This window comes from Pinus tabuliformis, chromosome 9 (genome assembly GCF_031772625.1).
Source record: "Pinus tabuliformis cultivar Carrire ecotype Pingquan chromosome 9, CPIR1, whole genome shotgun sequence".
Lineage (NCBI taxonomy): Eukaryota > Viridiplantae > Streptophyta > Pinopsida > Pinales > Pinaceae > Pinus > Pinus tabuliformis.
Window position 1 is genome coordinate 810,179,699 of NC_142307.1, and position 19,598 is coordinate 810,199,296.

General features: G+C 34.6%; 1 protein-coding gene across 1 annotated transcript; it reads right to left on the reverse strand.

Annotated features, from left to right (window-relative positions):
• Positions 1-228: 228 nt before the first annotated feature.
• On the reverse strand, positions 229-1,421 carry LOC149151270 (expansin-B16-like). The gene is made up of 5 exons (XM_089440679.1): positions 1,224-1,421; positions 1,015-1,128; positions 727-920; positions 531-660; positions 229-426 (listed from the first exon to the last, which is right to left on the reverse strand). Exons 1-5 carry the CDS (start codon positions 1,419-1,421, stop codon positions 229-231), a joined length of 834 nt encoding a protein of 277 aa, XP_089296805.1.
• Between the last annotated feature and the right edge of the window lie 18,177 nt (positions 1,422-19,598).

Consider the following 19,598-nt stretch of genomic DNA (forward strand, 5'->3'; position numbering starts at 1 on the left):
AAATCCCAATTTCAAAACAAAATTTACCCAAAAAAAAAAAAAATAGCCACAAAAACTTCAAAACAGCGTTTACATTCCCGCAAATTCCAACCCGACATCTCCACGTTCCAGAGATGTGGATGTTCTTGGCCATTGATTCTGTCAAACCTTGAATTCAATCAAACAGTCTCCACATAGATTTTTTTTTTTGCCTTTTTATTTTTTTAAATACGCTACTGATTAATGGACCTAATTGTCGAAATTGAGGTGTGATATGTAACTTGCGTTCGGATACCACTCTTTGGGAATCACGTTTATCGCGAACAACGTTTGTTTCCACGTCAACGTTGTGATTCGCAGAGAAAATGGCGCTTTCAATGGACCTCCCAACACAGACCAGTTAGCGCCCCAAGTATGCTTCATTTCCATCCACGCACCAAAGCCCGCCTGTATCATTCATCCACACAATTGATCGAAACGAATTCAAGTTACGAAATGAAGCGCAGAATGATAAAAGTTTAAAGTTGGAATCACCATGGTCCTGCACACACCTGTTTTAGTTGCACAGCTCCCACATCGCCATATCCGGCTTCGTATTCGATGAGTACGGAGAACCAGTAGACCGTGGAGCCTTGGTTCACATGGAAAGTTATGGTCTTCCCTGGGTATCGACACAATGTCCTGTAATAACATCAACTCTTCAATATCACAACTAAAACTGATAGCTCTCTCTTATGTGTTTTATACCTTCTGTAAAGAGCTGAGAGCTCCCCAGTGTTGAGCAGCGCTGGAGTTTTGCCATGGGTGGCCATACGACCAAACGCAGCTCCGCTCAGATCAAAATGCGTTTTACCGAACGCACAGTATCCTCCTGGGCATTCATCAGTTACCACGATAGTTACAGGTTTCCGAGAGCATAAGCCCTTCTCCATGCACTTAACCTGAAGTTTCCAAAAATGCACCATAATTTGGTCATTAATAACTGCAACGACCAAATGCAATGTACTGATCTGAGTCTTTGCAATCATTTCTTACCTTGTAGCACGCCCCACAGCCTTCTCCGCCCTTGAATAAAACGGGGCTTACAGCGCCCACTCTGGCTCTCAGAGGCTTCTGATCCACAAGGCCACCATACCCGCAGGCGCCACCTGCATTGCGATAAGAGTTACAACAACGTACCATAATCTGAATCAATGAACAATTGAATTATGCGGAATGGCATAGAGAAGAATGCGCAATATATCATCGCTTCCATCCCCATTTGCACTGCCATACCAAGTTGCTGTAGCAGGGTGCCATTGCACTTGCTTCCTAACAATCTCAGTGTGTTCATGACCAAACGCCGCCTTCTTGCACAAAAACAACACTAACAACACAATGCAAATAGCAGTTACATGAACATGGACGGTGGGCACCACCCATTGAAGCCTCACAGTCCTCATCGTGCTTCCTACAAAATAACAATAATAACCAAATAAATGGCGCCTAAAGAAACTACAAGTAGAAACCCAATAAACAATGAAGCCCAAAGGAACTAGAAACTCATATTTATTTGCAGAGGTGAGAAACTATTGGCACGATTTTAGAATTTCAAATCCCATCCGTACTCCATAGTAACTGTCAACTGATTTTCATTTTGCTTCGTTTGAAATCTTGACTTCAGAGGGACCCAAATCACCAAACATACAGCCCGATAGATGGATGGTTCTCAACCTACAGTCAGCCTTTCTCTTTTTACTCAACAAATGAAGCAACAACGTGCTCTGGCTACGCTACGCTCTGTAAGTAAACCACGCAGAGATTCTCACACGATCCACAGCGCTGTCACCCTTACCCAACGGTTAAGGAGGCACTGACTGCCGTTGATGGGTGGATCCCATGCCATGTCACGCTTTCTTTTTCAAACACACGAACTGGTAGGTCCCACGCCATGTGGTAAGGGTGTGGTAAAAGGCAAGTATTAACGACCGACTAGACTCCCACAGTCATTTTTGAATTCAAATTTGGTAGTACCGCCCAAATTTTTTGAAATGAATAGAAATGGTGTAATCAGCGTTTTGATGCTAGCAGGAGAAACAGAAACTGAAGGATTAGCTTCGCCCTCATCAACAACAAAGAGATAAATTTCCCAACCATGGCATGCTCGCTCCTCTCGTTTATCAGAATACTCTTAACAACATTCCATTCTCTTAACCGAGCATCAACTCCGCGGGATACCACAGGTTTTTTTTTTCGTTTTTTTTTGTGTGAGCATAAGATCTCTGCAGCAACAGCTTTCCAGGAGGAAAAATGGGGTTGATTGAGTGAGTTTACAAAATTATTTTGTGTTGATTTTGTAGGTTTTCGATTATTTGATTTTCTTTTGTGTTTCTTTGTATGATAGAGGTGGCCTACGTCAAATACCAGAAATTATCTGAAGTTCTGTCAGCGTTGTTAAGGCAGTGGATTGGTGAGATACACGATCCTAAAACTGGGGATCTACGCGGTGCTAAACCTGGGCACATAGTCCAGGAGGAAATTTCTTTTGCTGGTGGCATTCGGCTTCAATATATTCGAATGGCATTGCCATATTTAGTTGAAATGGATGGACAATTCCCACATTACTCCACACTGCTTGCATTTAATGTAACATCCCTCGTGAAAAGTTAATGTTAGTAAATAATAAAAGTAATTATGAACAAAGACTTTATTTGAAAAATATATATAACTCTGTTATTAATTTTATGTTAATTAAAAACAATTGTGTTAGTGCTATTTGAACTGAGCTTATGATTAAATCATGGTTAGTCACTGTGGAATCAGTTACAATGGAACCCTAACTACCTTCAGGGGTAGTTGAGACCCCAGAGGAAAAGGGGGAATGCCAAGTCTGGTTAGGATCAGATGGCAGAGAAGAAAGAAAATGTTCATGCTATGTCTGGTTAGGATCAGATGGCATTAAGGAAAGGAATTTTCCTGTGTACGCTATGTCTGGTTAGGATCAGATAGCGTTTACTGGCGAGACCAGTGTAATTGCAGTCGAGAGGACCTGCAAGTGCTTGGGGGTGGAAGATTAAAGAGGAACTCTTCCTACGGACGGGTGGATTGACAAGCATTACAAGTAGGTTTGTAAAGAAACAGGTACGGCCTACTATGTGTATATTTACTTATTGAGATGTCTCTTGTATGGTTCTGTGTTAAAAGATACACTGTTCTGCGCTAAGAAGATTGATTCAGTGGAAACCCTTTGACTGTCATTCATAACCGAAAATAAGAAAAGAACACTAGTTGCTGTATTTTAGACAGAGACCGAGACACTTGCATTCTGAAGAAACGAATATTAAACCCTTGCATATCTCATTCGGAAATAACAGTAGAAAAGTTGAATAAATAAGTCTTTGCTACTACAGGGACAGCAAGAAATATGAACAGAAGTAATACTGTAAAAACTCCTACTTATATTTACATGTCGAAGGAAAGAATCAGAATTCTTTATTTACAGACAGAATCGAAAAGAAAAGTACAGACACTCTTTGCAAAGGAATGTATTATGCTCATAACAATATGACAATTATTTTATAAGACGGGACTGGCAAGTCTCGCAAACCCAATATATACACCGTAGTAGATATTGCCTTATTCAAACGAAATAAAAGAATATATATATACATTGACCCCGGCCAGGAGGACCGCAAGTACCTTAGAGTCGAAGAACCAGACACTGTATTAATAATATTCATATGCACGGATTAAACAGCACAGGGTTTACGCATTCAAGATTCATAACATTTAAAAGAAATATGTATGCCGAGGACTGCATGGTAACTGTGGTTACAAGCAGTCTCAGCCAAAGCTTTCTAGTAAAAACCCTCGCTCAGAATAAGTTAAACGAGCTGGGCTGAAGCTTATTCAGGACGGCCGGAGCGCCATAGTCGAAAAATAATAAATAAACTTGGGTATAGGATTGTATACCAAGAAAACAAGGTTAATGCAGAACTTAAAACATATTTAAGGCATGCAACTCATAAACAGGCTTAACGCTGATAAAAAAAGAAACAATGCTATTATACCGAGAACAGGTAATGCCAAAACTTAATACTTGTAATATATAGACGAGCTTGAGACGAGCATAACCCAATGGATAGCATGATAAAGTCAGAACCGTATTTGAATAACAGTTATGCCGTGAGTCGGGCATTTAAATAGATGATAAACTGTGCATAGATACATTACTCGGTGAACCAAGCTTAGACAGAGGCCGTCATAACATGAGCCCTTAAACAAAGACTAAATACAATAATCTAACAGACGAGGGAAATGAACCATATAGGTTCGTAACAAGTAGAACCTGGTCGTATAGCGGAGGAAAGTTTGGTAGCAAGGAACTCGGCATCCCTGTTCAGCAGAACAGAGGATTAGCCACTGTTCCGAGGAAGAAAATCGAAATCAGATTCTAAGAAAGAGGATTTCCTCATACCTGTGGCAGGATGGTCGGGGCTGGAAAGTCGGGTCTTTTCCCCAACGATGTCTGGACGCCGAAAGCCTTCCCTGTAAAACCATGGAGACAGATGACTGAGTAACATGTGAAACGACTGAGGAACGAAATCATTTAAATGTAAACAATATCGGAAATATCTTTCAAGAACTCGACTTAACCTGAGCAGTGAGTTGGAGAGTTTCTTTGTGCCTTGGTAGAGCGTGGAACCCTGGTGCGGTGGAGAACCATAAGGTCTTCGGCCGAACACAGTCGAGCCGAGGACTTCGGCAGCCAAACTCTCGACCCAGAATGAAAACAATAACCAAGCCAATACAAAATGAACCTTAAATATTCAACGCATGACCCTGCCTCGTGGCACAGCCTCCGCCTTTGATCTGAGGAAGTCTGCCACCACCGTCCGATCAGCGAGAAGGATCCGGAAGGGTTTGAGCGCGAAATGGTAAGACCGAGGAGCCAGCCTCGTAGCCCTCGATCACGCCACCGCACATGGCAGAACGAAGGTGAGCCGTTGATCGGGCCAGATGGATGAACCACAGCAGGCCAGTACTGCAAACGACAGTGCATTACTGTACCCATGTCTCCAAAGAGCAAGTTAGTCCGATCTCGGGTTGAACGCCATACAGGTCGCAATTAAGGTTGGTGCCAGCCCATGGTACCCGGGATCTGCCGTGGCAGCAAGTCCCATGACCGCCACAACATAAACCCATATATATATAAGAAAACCCTTTTTATAATTAGATAGGGAATCGAATGTTACGACTAATACTGTAATCAAATGAATGTTGACTGTGATGATTATAAAGTGCGTGTCATGCAATAAAATATGAATGTGTCAAAGCCCGAAAGGTCTTAGGTGCATGCTGTAACAGTATTACATAAACATATAAGTCAAATTCTTGAAGAATCACGGTACATGTGGATTATACGTTTGATATATTATGGTCTGGTGAATGTAGATTTACTTATATATAAAAATTTTTTTTACCTATGTTTTAGAGCGTGACATTTAACTTTGGCGACAGAGACCTTCAATCTTTAACAAGAGCAGAAACTTTTGAATCTTTGTTTACAAGGAATCAGCATTGTAATCAGCATTTGTCGTGGTCCTACTATTGTACATTTCATATTTGATTATGAGGTTAATTAATTCGATATTACGAAGCATTCTTTGAATCAGCAATAGCATGTTTCGTATATTTGGTTCTGAACATCAGAAGGGTTGATCATATGGATTTTCCAGCTTGTCCAAATTTTCAGGCTGTCTGGTCATATATATCTTAATAACTGAAGTTACACTAGACCATATATATCTTAATAACTTAAGTTACACAAATAAAAAACCACCCATGTTATAGCCTGAAGTCATTTGGGTTTTTATTGAACGTGACAGAAAAGTAGTGCTGAGAATGCAAACAAGATTGAAAGCTAATCCATTCTGTGGGTCAAATATGTATAAGCAAAGGATATGTGATTTTGAATGCACTAGTTTTGATGTGAGCACAACATTTAATGGTGTCAATTTATGAGGACATGCTATTTTCAAAAATGGTAATTTTGAAAATACGGTTTCTTGTTTGGAGTTTGCAGAAGTTTTTTTTTTTTCCTCTTTCCTTACAGGACCAAGAATGGAAGGAAACAAACTTTTGTTAGGCCGGTAAAGGTCCCCATGATGGAGACACAAATTTACGGGGAATCAATCGTGGTGTGGAGGATCCCTATAATAAAGATACATATGCCCATTGAGTTAACTGTTCTTAGTAATAAATTATTACTCTAGATTGGAGGGTCAACTATGAACTTGAAAATTTTGATAGCAGAATAACTCGGAAACTTACTTCAAAAATGCATGCTAATAATGCCATTTTCTATTACCTTTCAATTTGAAAAACTCGAAAAGGATAAAATAGCTTCTCGATTTATTGAAAAAAGTTATTAATATTATTCTTTTATTATTAAATTCATGTGAATATTTATTCACAATTAATATTATTTTATTATTATTAAATTCATGTGAATATTTATTTTCGAAAGTGGAATACATATTTTTTTATAGTGATATTCGAATTTAAGCTCATGTGATTTTTAAGTGCGATAATGTTTTTTTATTTTTATTTTCCTGAATGTATTAGTTTAATACAATATTTATATAAAATAAAAATAATATTAAATTTAACGTGGAATAAATAACAATTAATTACAAATATTTATATAAATAAAATTATAAAATTTATACAAAATAAATTAGGAAGTGTAAAAATATGATGGTTTAAAGATAACAAGAATTTAGGATAAATATCAATTAAGGATTTGTCTTTTTAAGATCACTCAAGTTATTGAAATTAGGGTTTTTGTTTTTTCAAGATTATTTAAATTGTTGAAATTTTTAGAAAATGATTGGATTATATTAGAATTTTGTTTAATTTGAAAAATGAAATTGTTTTTAAATAATTGAGTTGGTCCACTTGTTCACTCAAAAGTCAAATTATATTTATAATTGGAACAAAATGATATCCAAACAACTTTTGTTAAAAGATTTTGCTTATCACGAAAATATATTTAGGATTCATAGTTTTAAAAATGAACTCTAGTTTAAGGACCTCGAGATTGTTGACCACAACGTCCACGAAATATTTGTACTAGACATATCCACCCAAAGGGATCATTTCATGTTGCTTCAACCATGGAGCCTAACCGTGAGGGTGTCTAGAGAATTGAAACTGTCATCTTTCAATAAAAAATGTGCTTTAACGACAAAGACTCGACTTATTGAGTTAACCCTCAAGGCTTTTAAAAAATGAACTCTATGATAATTGTGTGTGTGTGTGTGTGTATATACTAGCATAGATCCATTTTAATTTAGGATTTTCCAAGGGCTAAGAGGGATCAAATCTCTTAATATGTAAATCTTTTCTTTAGTGCAAAACTTGAGGAAAGGTTTGAACTTCGAGAGATATGATTCCTTTAGGCTCTTGGTAGATCTCAAATTAAAATGGATCTATGTTGGTTTTGAGTGAAATATTAATAAAATGTTTTAACTAAAAAGAAATATTTTTAATCATTTTATACAAAATATACATAGTTGATATTGAAATATTGTATTTATTATTCACATTCTCCACGTTAAAATGTTAATACATTCTCTCTCATATTGAGAAGTAGAAAATATATATCCATCGGATAATGATTCTCCTTAAGTTATGGTAAATATTAAACAAAAAAGCTTAATGTGTGTGAAAAGGGGGAGTGTGGTTGAGGTAGAGTGGTAAGGTTAGTACCATAAAAAGAAAGAAAATAATTTATACATTACAATTATGGCATATAATTATTATCATTGGCCGATATATGAGCTAAAAAGTATTATGTAATTTTTTTTAATGAGTTTGACCCCGCATTAAATTTCTCCAATAAAGGAAGGGAAAAAAAGATAGGGCACCAGATTAGTATATGTCATTGTTCTGACTCATATCAACATCCAGTAAGAATTGCACTCACCTCACTTCTTTTATTAACATATCTGTCTCTCCCCAACCCCCAAACTCCAATGTCTCATGAGGATCACCTCACATCTGCTTTCCCAGGGACACCAACCCAACCCAACCCCCATCTTTCCTTTTTCTCTTTATTTTATTGATACGATTGCTCTACCATGGATGCATTGAAGAAAAACATGGTGGTGGATATGGATAACGGTGGGCGAAGAGTTGCGATCCCAATAACCTCACCCACTGCACATGAAGCAGGAGGGGGAGGGAGTTATGCAGTTTTACAAGTCGTGTGATTTATCCCTTCTCTCTCTGTGAATTGGTCAACCCTTAGATTTCTTCCATAAAAAGATCAATTGTGCCCTAACTTAAAGATTGATATTCATAAAATGACCAAAATTTCTATCTTATTGTTGGATATTTTGATGTGATTTTACTTTCATATCTATTGAGGCACATGACATTTGGTATTATAACATTTTCTTGGGCCAAAAAATGGAAGATTGTTTCCCCTATTTTGTAGGTTTTCAAAGACAATGGAGGGCCACAACACTTGAATCAATTCATGAATCTTTGTAAATAATATCTGGAGAAATAGTTTACATATATGAATTCCTCATAGAAATCACTGATTTCAAATAAAAAAAATCATTTGAGCTAGAGTTTGGGAAGTGAAGATATCATTGATTTAAAATCAATGTTTTTTTTTCATGATGGCCATGTGGACTGTAGAGCTCATATATTTTCATGAGATTCTTAGATTGCCATCAAATTGGTACCATTGGGTAGAAGATTTTTGGAGGTTTGATTTGGTATACTAATATGTTGTAATTTCAATAAATATTTAGTGGACTACAACTATTGCAAGTTTTTTCTCTCTAACCCTCACAGATGCAATAACATTGTAATAATGTTGTTGGAAAAAAAATCTATGATTGGTCTCACGAGATCAAAGATATAAAAGAGATAATTGTTAAATGTCAAGAGACTTACATTTTCATGCCCATATACCCTTACAATAAGGAAGAATATAATCAATAAATATATACTTAGAATGATCTCAAGGATACTTTTAATAATTGATATCTAGATAGTTGTGATTTTTGGGATGAAAACTATTTGCATATCTTATATGATACCTCTACTACACCTTATGTAGCGAAAATCATTGACAGAAATCAAGAGCCCACTATGACTACCAATATTATAGTGATAATATTCCTTCTAGATCCATCCCCAACCCTTTACAACTATGTGGATGGCCATTTTAGGTATTTTATTTATGATATTGGTGGGTACTTGGAGCATATTATGTAGTCATTCATGGAGGTCAAGAGACATTATTTGGGTGTTAGCTTTAACACTCTTACATGGAACCCAAGTTGAAGGTGGAGCTTAGACTACTTCAACATGGTCGCTAACTTGTGTACATGGGACCTTGGTTCTCTAGTTGATTTCAGCATTACTATCCACACTCATCCATGGGACCTTGGTATATGTTTGTACCTCCTCATAATAAGAATTGAGGGACCTGAAGGACCCATAATATAATAACATTAATGGAAGCTATTCAATGTAAGTTGGAATAGACCCATTATATTATTAATCCTGATCAACTATGGTAGTTAGTATTGAATATATGTAATAGGGCCTCATTAAAGAAGGTCCACTAGGTAGTCAGTGTGTTGTTATGATTAAAGTTCTCTTGATAATTATACATAAAAACGAGGAACTACTTATGAGATATGTTGAAGACTATTGTTATTGGAGCTTAGTTCATTGGGAGGTTCCCTTTCAAAATGAAAGCGACAAGGCATGGAATCCTTCCATAAAATGATTGATTGTAAGGTGTTTGCCTACCTTAAAGGTTTTTATATTAATAAAGTGAGGATAATTTCTATTTTATTGTCAGATATTTTATATGTGATTCTATTTTCATATCTATTATGGTATGTAACTTTTATGCCTATAAAATTTCATGATAGGAGCATCACTAGAAAGGAGCCTAGGAATTTTTTAACCTTTCGGGCATCCATTAGATCACAACCATCTTGCTAAGAATTAGTGCCCTTGGACTTTTGTCCCTTTTTTCTTTGGGAGCTCCCAAATATAGGGCGGAAGGGAAGATAATTATTTATGGCATAACATGTTTTTGGTTTACATCAATTTTTCTTCATTTCTCTATCAAAAAATAATCTCTTTCAACATGTTTCTCTATACAAAAAATATTCTCTTTCAACATATGTTTTTAGATATATTAATCAAACTTTGAAGAGAAAGACTCTTCATTATTTATTAAGCTCTAGATATTGAGATATAATGTAAATGCTCTTACATTAAGGGCATAACCTTTATTCATCATTAGCTTATCAATTATTGTTAGATTGGTTTATTGATACGTTACATCATGTTCACTTTATGTCCTATTTATGGCAAAGGAGATTCATTTGTATAGACACCCCATCTCATATATTGTTTTACTGTAAAAGAAGATTGCCTCCTTGAAGAGGCTTCACATTCATTCCTCCCTCTCATTCTCAAGGTGTGGAGTTACTTATATCTTTTTATTTATGTTGTTTTGAATATTTGGTGTATAGCATATTTAGATCCTTTAGAATTTTTTCTTTAAAAATATCAACATCTTATAAAAATGATGGTTCTTTCAAAATAATAATATTTCCATGCATCTTCTTAATTTTTATTTCTTGTATTCTTGGCCTAATTGTTCACAAACAATTGTAAAATCAAGTTAGCCATCTTTCCTCAATATATATCACATTCAAAAGGATGGAATTATGTGAGATAGGAGAATTTAAAGGATGATTTTGCATAAACTAATCTACAAGTGTATTAGTTAAAATATATAACAAGTACGGTGGGAATTCTTATATCAATAATTTTTTACCCACTTTTTAGCCCCTACCTTTGCCAGGGACTATAACACTCACCCTGTGGTCAGAATCCCTTGACACTCGATTATTTTACCGACTTTTTGTAATTTTTTTGTAACTTTAACCAAAGTATCGAGACTTTTTTTTTTATTTACAATTTTTCTTAAATTTTTAAAACAATTTTATAATTTTTGAAAAATGTATTTTTGATTTTCCAATTGGCTTAGAGCACTTTGATGGGGCATAATAGACCTGTGGAGTGCATTTTTATTTTCCTATTTGTCAATGCCTGACAAATCATTTTAAAATGAAAAAAAGGCTAATTTTGTAACAGAGCATTCCATCGATGAGTGTTATGACACTAATATTGTTATCCCTGACACTACTAATGTTCATCCTGACATTCACATTGTTATTTCTTTTCCCATTTCCTTTACGTAAGTGGTGGGGGGAGGAGGGTGTGTCCGCAATCCTTGTGAGTTTTCTAAATCAAGTGCAGAAGTAGTTGCACCGAAAAAGGGACACAAACTCCCTTACATACCCTTTCTTTTCATACTCTTTCTCCTGCAGTCCCCGCACACCCTCCATTAGAGGAAATTTCAGCCTAAAAGTGCCCATGGAATTTTCATGTATATAATATGTAAACCAATTGAAATTCTTTAAATTTAAAAATATGTACATATAAATATTTTATTGAAAAAAAAAAAACAAACAAACTAAGTAACTATTTTCCTTTAAATATATTTTTAGCCTGTCTCTTTATAGGTTTACTCAAAGTTCAAGTGTAGACACTTATTGTATGTGAAATTAAATTCCACATCTAATGAGTACCCATTTTGCATACTTCTGAGAAACCCACATTGATAAAAAAAAATTGAAGATACATTTAAAAAACATGTTCAACACGTTTTTTTAATATATATTCAATTTTTATCAATGTAGGTTTTCTCAGAAATATGCATAATGGGTACTCGCATTATGGGAATTTTGAGGTCTAAAATGGACCTCTTAAGAAAAATATACAACCAAAATAAACTTTATAAGGACCAATAGGATTCAAGATAATGATGTCTACCATAGGGGATGATTTACCATTTCTGGAGTAAAAAAGTAAAAATAATAAAATAATAAAACTACTTTTTCAACTCGTATTTTCATCTTATCTCCCCAAGGTTTTACTCAAATTTTGAGTAGAAGTACTCGTGGGAAGCAAAATTTAATTCCTCATCTAAGGAGTACCCATGTTGTGTAGCTTTGATGGATCGTGCTACACGAAAAATGAGAAATACATGAAAAAATGTGATTGCAATCATGTTTTTCATGTATTTCTATTTTTTCATGTACTAAGTTCCATCGAAAGTATGCAACATGGGTACTCCTTGAATGAGGAATCAAATTTTGCATCCAACGAGTGTTTCCGCTCGAAATTTGAGTAAATATATGAGGAGATAAGTTAAAAAAATAGTTTTTTTTTCTTTTTTCCCTCTAAAATTTGATGTTGTAATCTAATATTATTTTATTATTTCCACTATTATTTTATAATTTCTTTAAGAGGCCCATTTTAGACCTCAAAAATCCCCTAATGTTGGATGTGGAATTTAATTTCACATTCAATGAGTGTCGACAACTGAAATTTGAGTAAACCTATAAGACAATGAGCCAAAAATACAATAAAAAAATAGTTTTCTTCTTTTCCCTCCAAAATTCATAGCTCTTATTTTATTATTTTCACATTATTTTACTATTTTTCCTTAGGAAACCACTTTTAGGCTGAAATTTCGTCTAATGTAAGCACTGCACAACCCCATAGATGCTCTAATTGAAAGGATCATAATCTATTTGTCCAAAGGTAAAATCCCTGCTACTAGGAACAAAAGCCTTACTTGTCAGGCTTCTCATAAGATCCTTAATGGCACTCTTGTAGGCTTATGGATTCGGCGCAACAAGATTGCCACAAATAAAGCCCATGTAGCTTTCAGAAGTGAGACCAAGAATGAAGTTCTTGTTCTAGTATCAGAGAAAGCACTAATCGAACCAGACAATGGCCCTTGTTGCTTCAGAACATGTCTTGCAAATTTCTACCGTGATTCTCTGTGAGCAATTTAAGCATTTTATGAGGGTGGTATCACCCTTGCACTGTAGGATCCCAAACACCCTATTCAAATTTCTCTCAAGTTCATTGCTTGTAGAGAGTTTGTTCCTTTCACAGGCCTAATCAAGGGCGACAATTTCCCTGGTGCGATATTGAGGTCCAATGGAGAATAAAACATAATCTATACATTAGAGAAATTTTGAGGCCTAAAATGGGCCTCCTAAGGAATATTATAAATAACAGTGGAAATAATAAAATAAGATTAGATTACATCATCAAATTTTAGAGAGGAAAAAAAGAAAAAAACTACTTTTTCAACTTATCTTCCTATAATTTTACTCAAATTTTGAACGAGAACACTTGTTGGATGTGAACTTTAATTCCTCATCCAAGAAGTACTCATGTTACATACTTTTGATGGACCTTGCTACATGAAAAATAAAAAATACATTAAAAACATGATTGCAATCACAATTTTCATGTATTTCTCAATTTTCGTTTAAAAAAGTCCATCAAAAGTATGCAATATGGGTACTCCTTGGATGAGGAATTAAATTATGCATCCAACGAGTGCTCCTACTCAAAATTGAGTAAAGTTGTAGGGAGATAAGTTGAAAAAGAGAGTTTTTTTTTTTTAATATTATAATCTTTTTACTTTTTTTACTTCAAAAATGGAATCATCCCCCATGGTTGACATCATCTTCTTGAATCCTATTGGTTCTTATAAAGTTGATTTTGGTTGTACATCTCTGTTTTGAGGCCCATTTTTTACCTTAAAAATTCTCTAATGACTACAAGCATGGAGAATGAATAACAGAACCTACTAAAGATTGCCATAATTCTATGGAGATCAAAAAAACTTCTAAGGCATAGAAAAGAGAATAAAACCATTAAAAATTCTAGTCGTGATTTCAATTACATTCTTTTGCTTTGAGATGTCATTACATACATAAATATGTGGAGAGTGACTCTGATTTTCATAGATCAAATTTGAGCAATTTTAATGTAAAGGAAGCACAATGAAATCTTCCTCCACACTTCTACACAATAAAAACTTCTAGTATTAAAGAATATCATAATAAAAACTTCTAGTATTAAAAAGGAATATCATACAACAATTGATGCCTTATCAGAGCGTTCTAGAATGTAATCATTGAAAACTTTAGTGTCATCATTTAAAACATGAACCCTAGTTGTAGTAGGCATAGCTTCTCATGCAAAGATCAGAAACGATGTTCTGGCAAATGCCATTCTCACAAGGTTGTTTTGAAGGATTTCATACATAAACTATCCACGATGTTGCCTACGCATAAAGTGGGTGGTATCTTTATTAATCTTCTTACATCAAAAACATGTCTGAGGTTATATTGCATACCTTGTCATTTAGCTTCATATATAGTTTATCACACCTATCATATGTTCTATTTTTTGGCCTTCTTTCTAAAATACCAGCATATACAAATTTCCTATGATCTCATTATAGAGAGATTTAGATTAACAAGGCAGTTACAATGCCCACGACACATTGCTACAAAGAATATTCCTAGTTGGTATAGTGAATATAATTTTTAAAGTAATATGAAATAATACAAATGAACATAGAATGCAAATCTGGCCCACCTTCGAGCCACCAAACTACCCCATTAGGACATGTCCATATTTGGACCTCCACACGGATTTCTTCTTGTGGGGGCTTGGCCTCGTTCAATCCCCACACCAATGTTGTTCGAGTCTGGGCCTCATTTGGGCCCATCACATATGTTGTTTGAACCAGCCACATATTTTTGCATCAACACTAACTATATATATATATATATATATATATATATATATATATATATATATATATTCTAGTTGATCTATGGTTATGCAGGCGTATTATTGAAGCAAAACATAGTTATAGGCCCGCCATAAATTCAGCAAACTATGGCATCTAGATGGTTGCTACTTTGCCACAGGAAATCAAGACACCACCTATAGGATTTGGGATGTCAAGGACCTGAGCTATGGTAGGTTTTCAACAATGGTTGAACCTGTGTTTGATGTTCGACGCAACTACGAGCAATGTCAAGAAATTGATCTCTTTGGTTAGGTTTTTGGAGTGCCTTTTAGTCCAAATCATAGTTACCAAATTCGAATTCGAATTCTATTCGATACGGAAAAAATTCAATACGGAAAAAATTCGACATTATACATCTTACAAATACTTAATTTTTTTTTTTTAATATTGGATTTATCCTTTTTTTATATTTTTCATAAGCCTTACCATTGTAAACTGAATTTTGTCATTTTATAATTTTTTGTAATATAGAAGTTACTGTTTTTCTATTTTTTTTGTATAAAAGTTGTGGATTTGGAAGTTTACCATTTTATATGATTTATAATTTTTTCTAATATTGATTTATCTTTTTTTCTATTTTTTTTAGGAGTTATCCATTTAACACTTAAATTTGTCAATTTATAATTTTTTCCAATATAGAAGTTACGATTTTTATTTTTTTATAAGAGTTACCAATTTGCAAAGAATTTACTATTTTATAATTATTTTAAGAGAGAAGTTATCCCTTTTTTTTGTAATTTGTCGTTATATAGCAATTACTAACTAGTTATCCGTTTAAATTTCTCCATTTATAATTTTTTCAAACATAGAAATTAGGTTTTTTGTTTTTTTATAAAAGAGGTAACAATTTGCAACCAATTCATTATTTCATCATTTTTGTTAAGATAGAAGTTATATTTCTTTTAATTGCAATTATATAGAAATTACTAACCCACCTTTCATTTAAAACATTTGAGTCACATGATGCCTCCTAAATATGTATCGGAGCTATTTATATTATTTAATGTCAATGACAATATTGATTCATTTTTAATTAAATTAATTATTTAATAAAAAATTTACATTTTAGTATTAGCAATTTATTTTGGATTATACCATATTATGTCGTAAAACAATTTGTAAATAATATATAATGAAACACCAAAATCAAACTAAAATTAAAATAATCAATTTTCTAACAAATTTAGAAATTTGATAAAAAGTGTTTTTATTTTTTATAATATAGGAATTATTATTTTTTATTTTGTTTTTTATAAAAATTATGGTTTATTTTTTTCCAATTTTCTGATTAATCCTCTAAAAAAGTACCCGAATCATTTTTTTATAAAAATTAAAAAAATTACGCCTATTAAAACTAAAAAAAATAGCATTAAAGCTAAAAGATCACTGCTTTATTTTTATAAAATTTCAATTCTCAAATTTCCACAGGGCTGCGTTATTTTATAAAAGGTAATTGAAAAACTCGATTTACTTCTTCTGTGATTTTATTCCACAGCGAATTGTCAGCGTTCCTATCCATGGTTACACAGAGCCCGAGCTTCATTGTTCTACATAGTGACATTGTTCGTCCACTCAGCAAGAGCAACACAGTGGATGCTGCACATAAACTAGTAGAAAGGTTAGACCAAAATCATTCACCGCTGACCTGTACCGAATTAGACACTGGCGAATTAATTTCCGAATTCTTTTTGCCGGTACGGCCGAACTGGGTAACTATGGTCCAAATACATTGTGTCTTTTAATTGGGGTATATGATCAAACATATGGAAGCTTTATTGAATACAGTCGTCGACACGTCAACTAGTATCTTGATTATATGATTTAACTATCGTGGGTTGGCAGAAAATCTGGTTAGCATTTACCATGAAGCATTTGGATACACCGTGCTTTTAAGTTTTACGAAACATGTAAGTAGAAAAAAGGAATATGATGTTTTTTGGACAAACATGCGTCGACTATATTGGTTTTGGTAGAAAATTTTTTATTAAATAGTATTGGGTTGTTTTTAGTATGATTTTTTTGGAGTTTTTTGTGTTGGAATATGGTGGAAAAATTTGTGGTGAAATCTTGATTTGTGTTATTTAAACTAGTTTTTTTTACTATATATATAGATTCAGCACCCTGAAAACTTTAGAGCACTTTTATTATGCGAGAGTTACCCATCAAACTTGTGATTTCAATAAATTTTTGCTAAATTTTAAAAAAATTAAACTCGAAAAATCCACTAAAAAAACTTTTAAAAAATCACACTAAAAACAACTTGATTAATATTAAGTCTAGTTTAACTTCCCTTGCATCACTATTAATAAGGGTCTAGTGTTGTTAGATTGCCATAATTCTCTGGCCATCGAAAACACCTCCGATGTATAGAAAAGAGAATAAAACCATTAAAAATTTCAGTCGCGATTTCAACTACATTCTTTTGCTGAGACGTTGTTACATACGAAAATAGGTGGGTGTGAAAACCGGTTGGCAGGTTGGCGCTGCCGAAACGTATGACCAAGCACGATAATCATTCTGTCTCAAAATGTTTGGACGAAGTCGAAAAAAACGAATGATCAAGAGAGCTAATAATCTCTCTCCGTCATAGCCTCAACATCTTCTTTTGACTGGATGCATGAGCGAATAAAGGGTGTATGGGGGAGTTTTTGTCCCTTACTCCACACACATTCTCCATATATAATGTAATAGAGGAACACATAACTATATCCACAATAGTTTGTTACAAGTCAAGGAAGCGAGATATTTTCCCACACACCAAATACGAAATTCAGTGATTTCCATGTGGACTCTAAATAAATATTGATATTTATATGTGATATGTGACATGCGCTCATTTTATATGTATATAAAAGCAAAACACAATGTATATGGGTGAAAACAATCCTGGTTTATTACATTAAATTCCAGAGTGTCAATGCATTCACACACTTGAAACCCATGAACAAACTTTCCTAAGGGTATACATGAGGCCTGAAAATCAATTCGAAAATTTAAGAATTGTATTTATAGTTTTTACCTGTAATCCTTATTTTACTAAAACAATTATATATTAATTATAATTTATTTATTTTTCAGATGAAAAAAGCGTTATATTCATTCAAAAAAGTATTGACATTACATTTCTTTAGATACAGTAGTTGCATAGAACTAATATAAGAGACCAGTCTATCAGCAATTCAAAAAATACTGAACAGTTCAGATGATTTTCTATAAATGGCCATTTCAAAAAAAACTCCAGATGATTGTCTTTAGATGGCTCATGTAATATAGACCTGTATCATTCTACATAGATTCAAAAAGGGAAAGTTATTAAGTGCAGCATGAATTCCACCAAAACATGTTATCTTGGAATTGGATACACCTCAGCATCATGCCAATTTTCCTACATTTTAATGTTCAAATGAAAACCATCTAGCTCCTCCCACACTCCAAGCTTCGATAATCTATATGCGTTCGAGTTTAGATTCCTTCATATGCGCTGAATGGAGGGTTGATTGAAGGAGCTCCATATCATCTTGATTTGTTTTAGCCAGCCTGGTAGTGAGGATTTTTGGATATTGGCATGTGCTCCCACATAATCAATAACAACCTTAGAGTCACCAAATATGTGAATGTTTTGTATGTCTAGAAATTTGGTGAACCACAGTAGCCCCCACAGTGCCATAATCTCTGCCTTTGTGTTGGTTCCAAATCCAGTCCCCCAGTGTACATGGTATGACAACTCTGGATGGATATATAAGGTGAAACCACATCCACATTTTCGGTCCTGAGTAGCTCCATTGAAATAGCCCGTCGGATATTCAATCTCCATAATTTTTTGTGGTCGGGAGGGCTTTTGTTTTGTAACTTTTTGTAAGACAGCGTCAATCTTGTTTTGAATTTTCATCAGCACATCCGTCCCCAGCTCTCTGTGGCTATTGAAAATAATGTTGTTTTGCCACTTCCATATTTCCCATATGAATTTAGCAGGGATGAGACGTCGCAGGCCATTTTGGTTGCTCCACCATATTAATTAGTTCTCCATATCTCCAAAGTTCGGTACCAAGAAAACAATTTTGTTTCCCAAGTGTTGCCAGAGTATGCAGACCAGTGAGCAAGTTATAAAGAGATGTACATTGCCTTTTGCAGCATTCCCACATAAAACACAGTACCCAGGGCCAGACCAGTTCCTCTTTTGAAGATTCTCCCAGGTCAAGTTCTTGTTCTTCCATACGAGCCATAGAAAAATGGAGATTTTTATAGGGAGGTGCGGGCTCCAAAATTTAGCAAACCATCCATCCCCCGAGTGGTTTGTTTGCAAACAACAAACTCTGTAGTAAGTATCAACAACCTCAATATTATCTTCATTCATATTACCATTCCAGGTAATCGAGTCACATACCTCGTCACGGTATATACCATCCAGTCTCATTTGAATGCGGATGTTCTCCCAATCAGCCACAACAGTACCCATAAGATTTAATTCAGATGCTTTTTTCCAAACTGGGCAATCATTTTCCCAGGCAGTAATGATTTGGTGCTAGAAGAAGATCCCATTACGGTTTAAGCTTTGAATGATGCAGTCCGGGAAAGGGTCCATGTCCATCAGACCCCGAATGTGGTCACGGCCTATAATAATATGATGCCCAGTGCCAAGTTTCCAAGCAAGCATTTCGAGAAATGTTTTCTCAATATTGGAGAAACTACACCATATGGTTGAGCCAGCAGATATTCCGATGTGGCCCAAACGCAACCAGACTTTGAAGTCAATATTCTTCAAGTATTTTTGGTTAATGACTTGGCTCCAAATACCAGTACCAAATATCCTACGCCATATGGATTTTAGGAGGAGAGC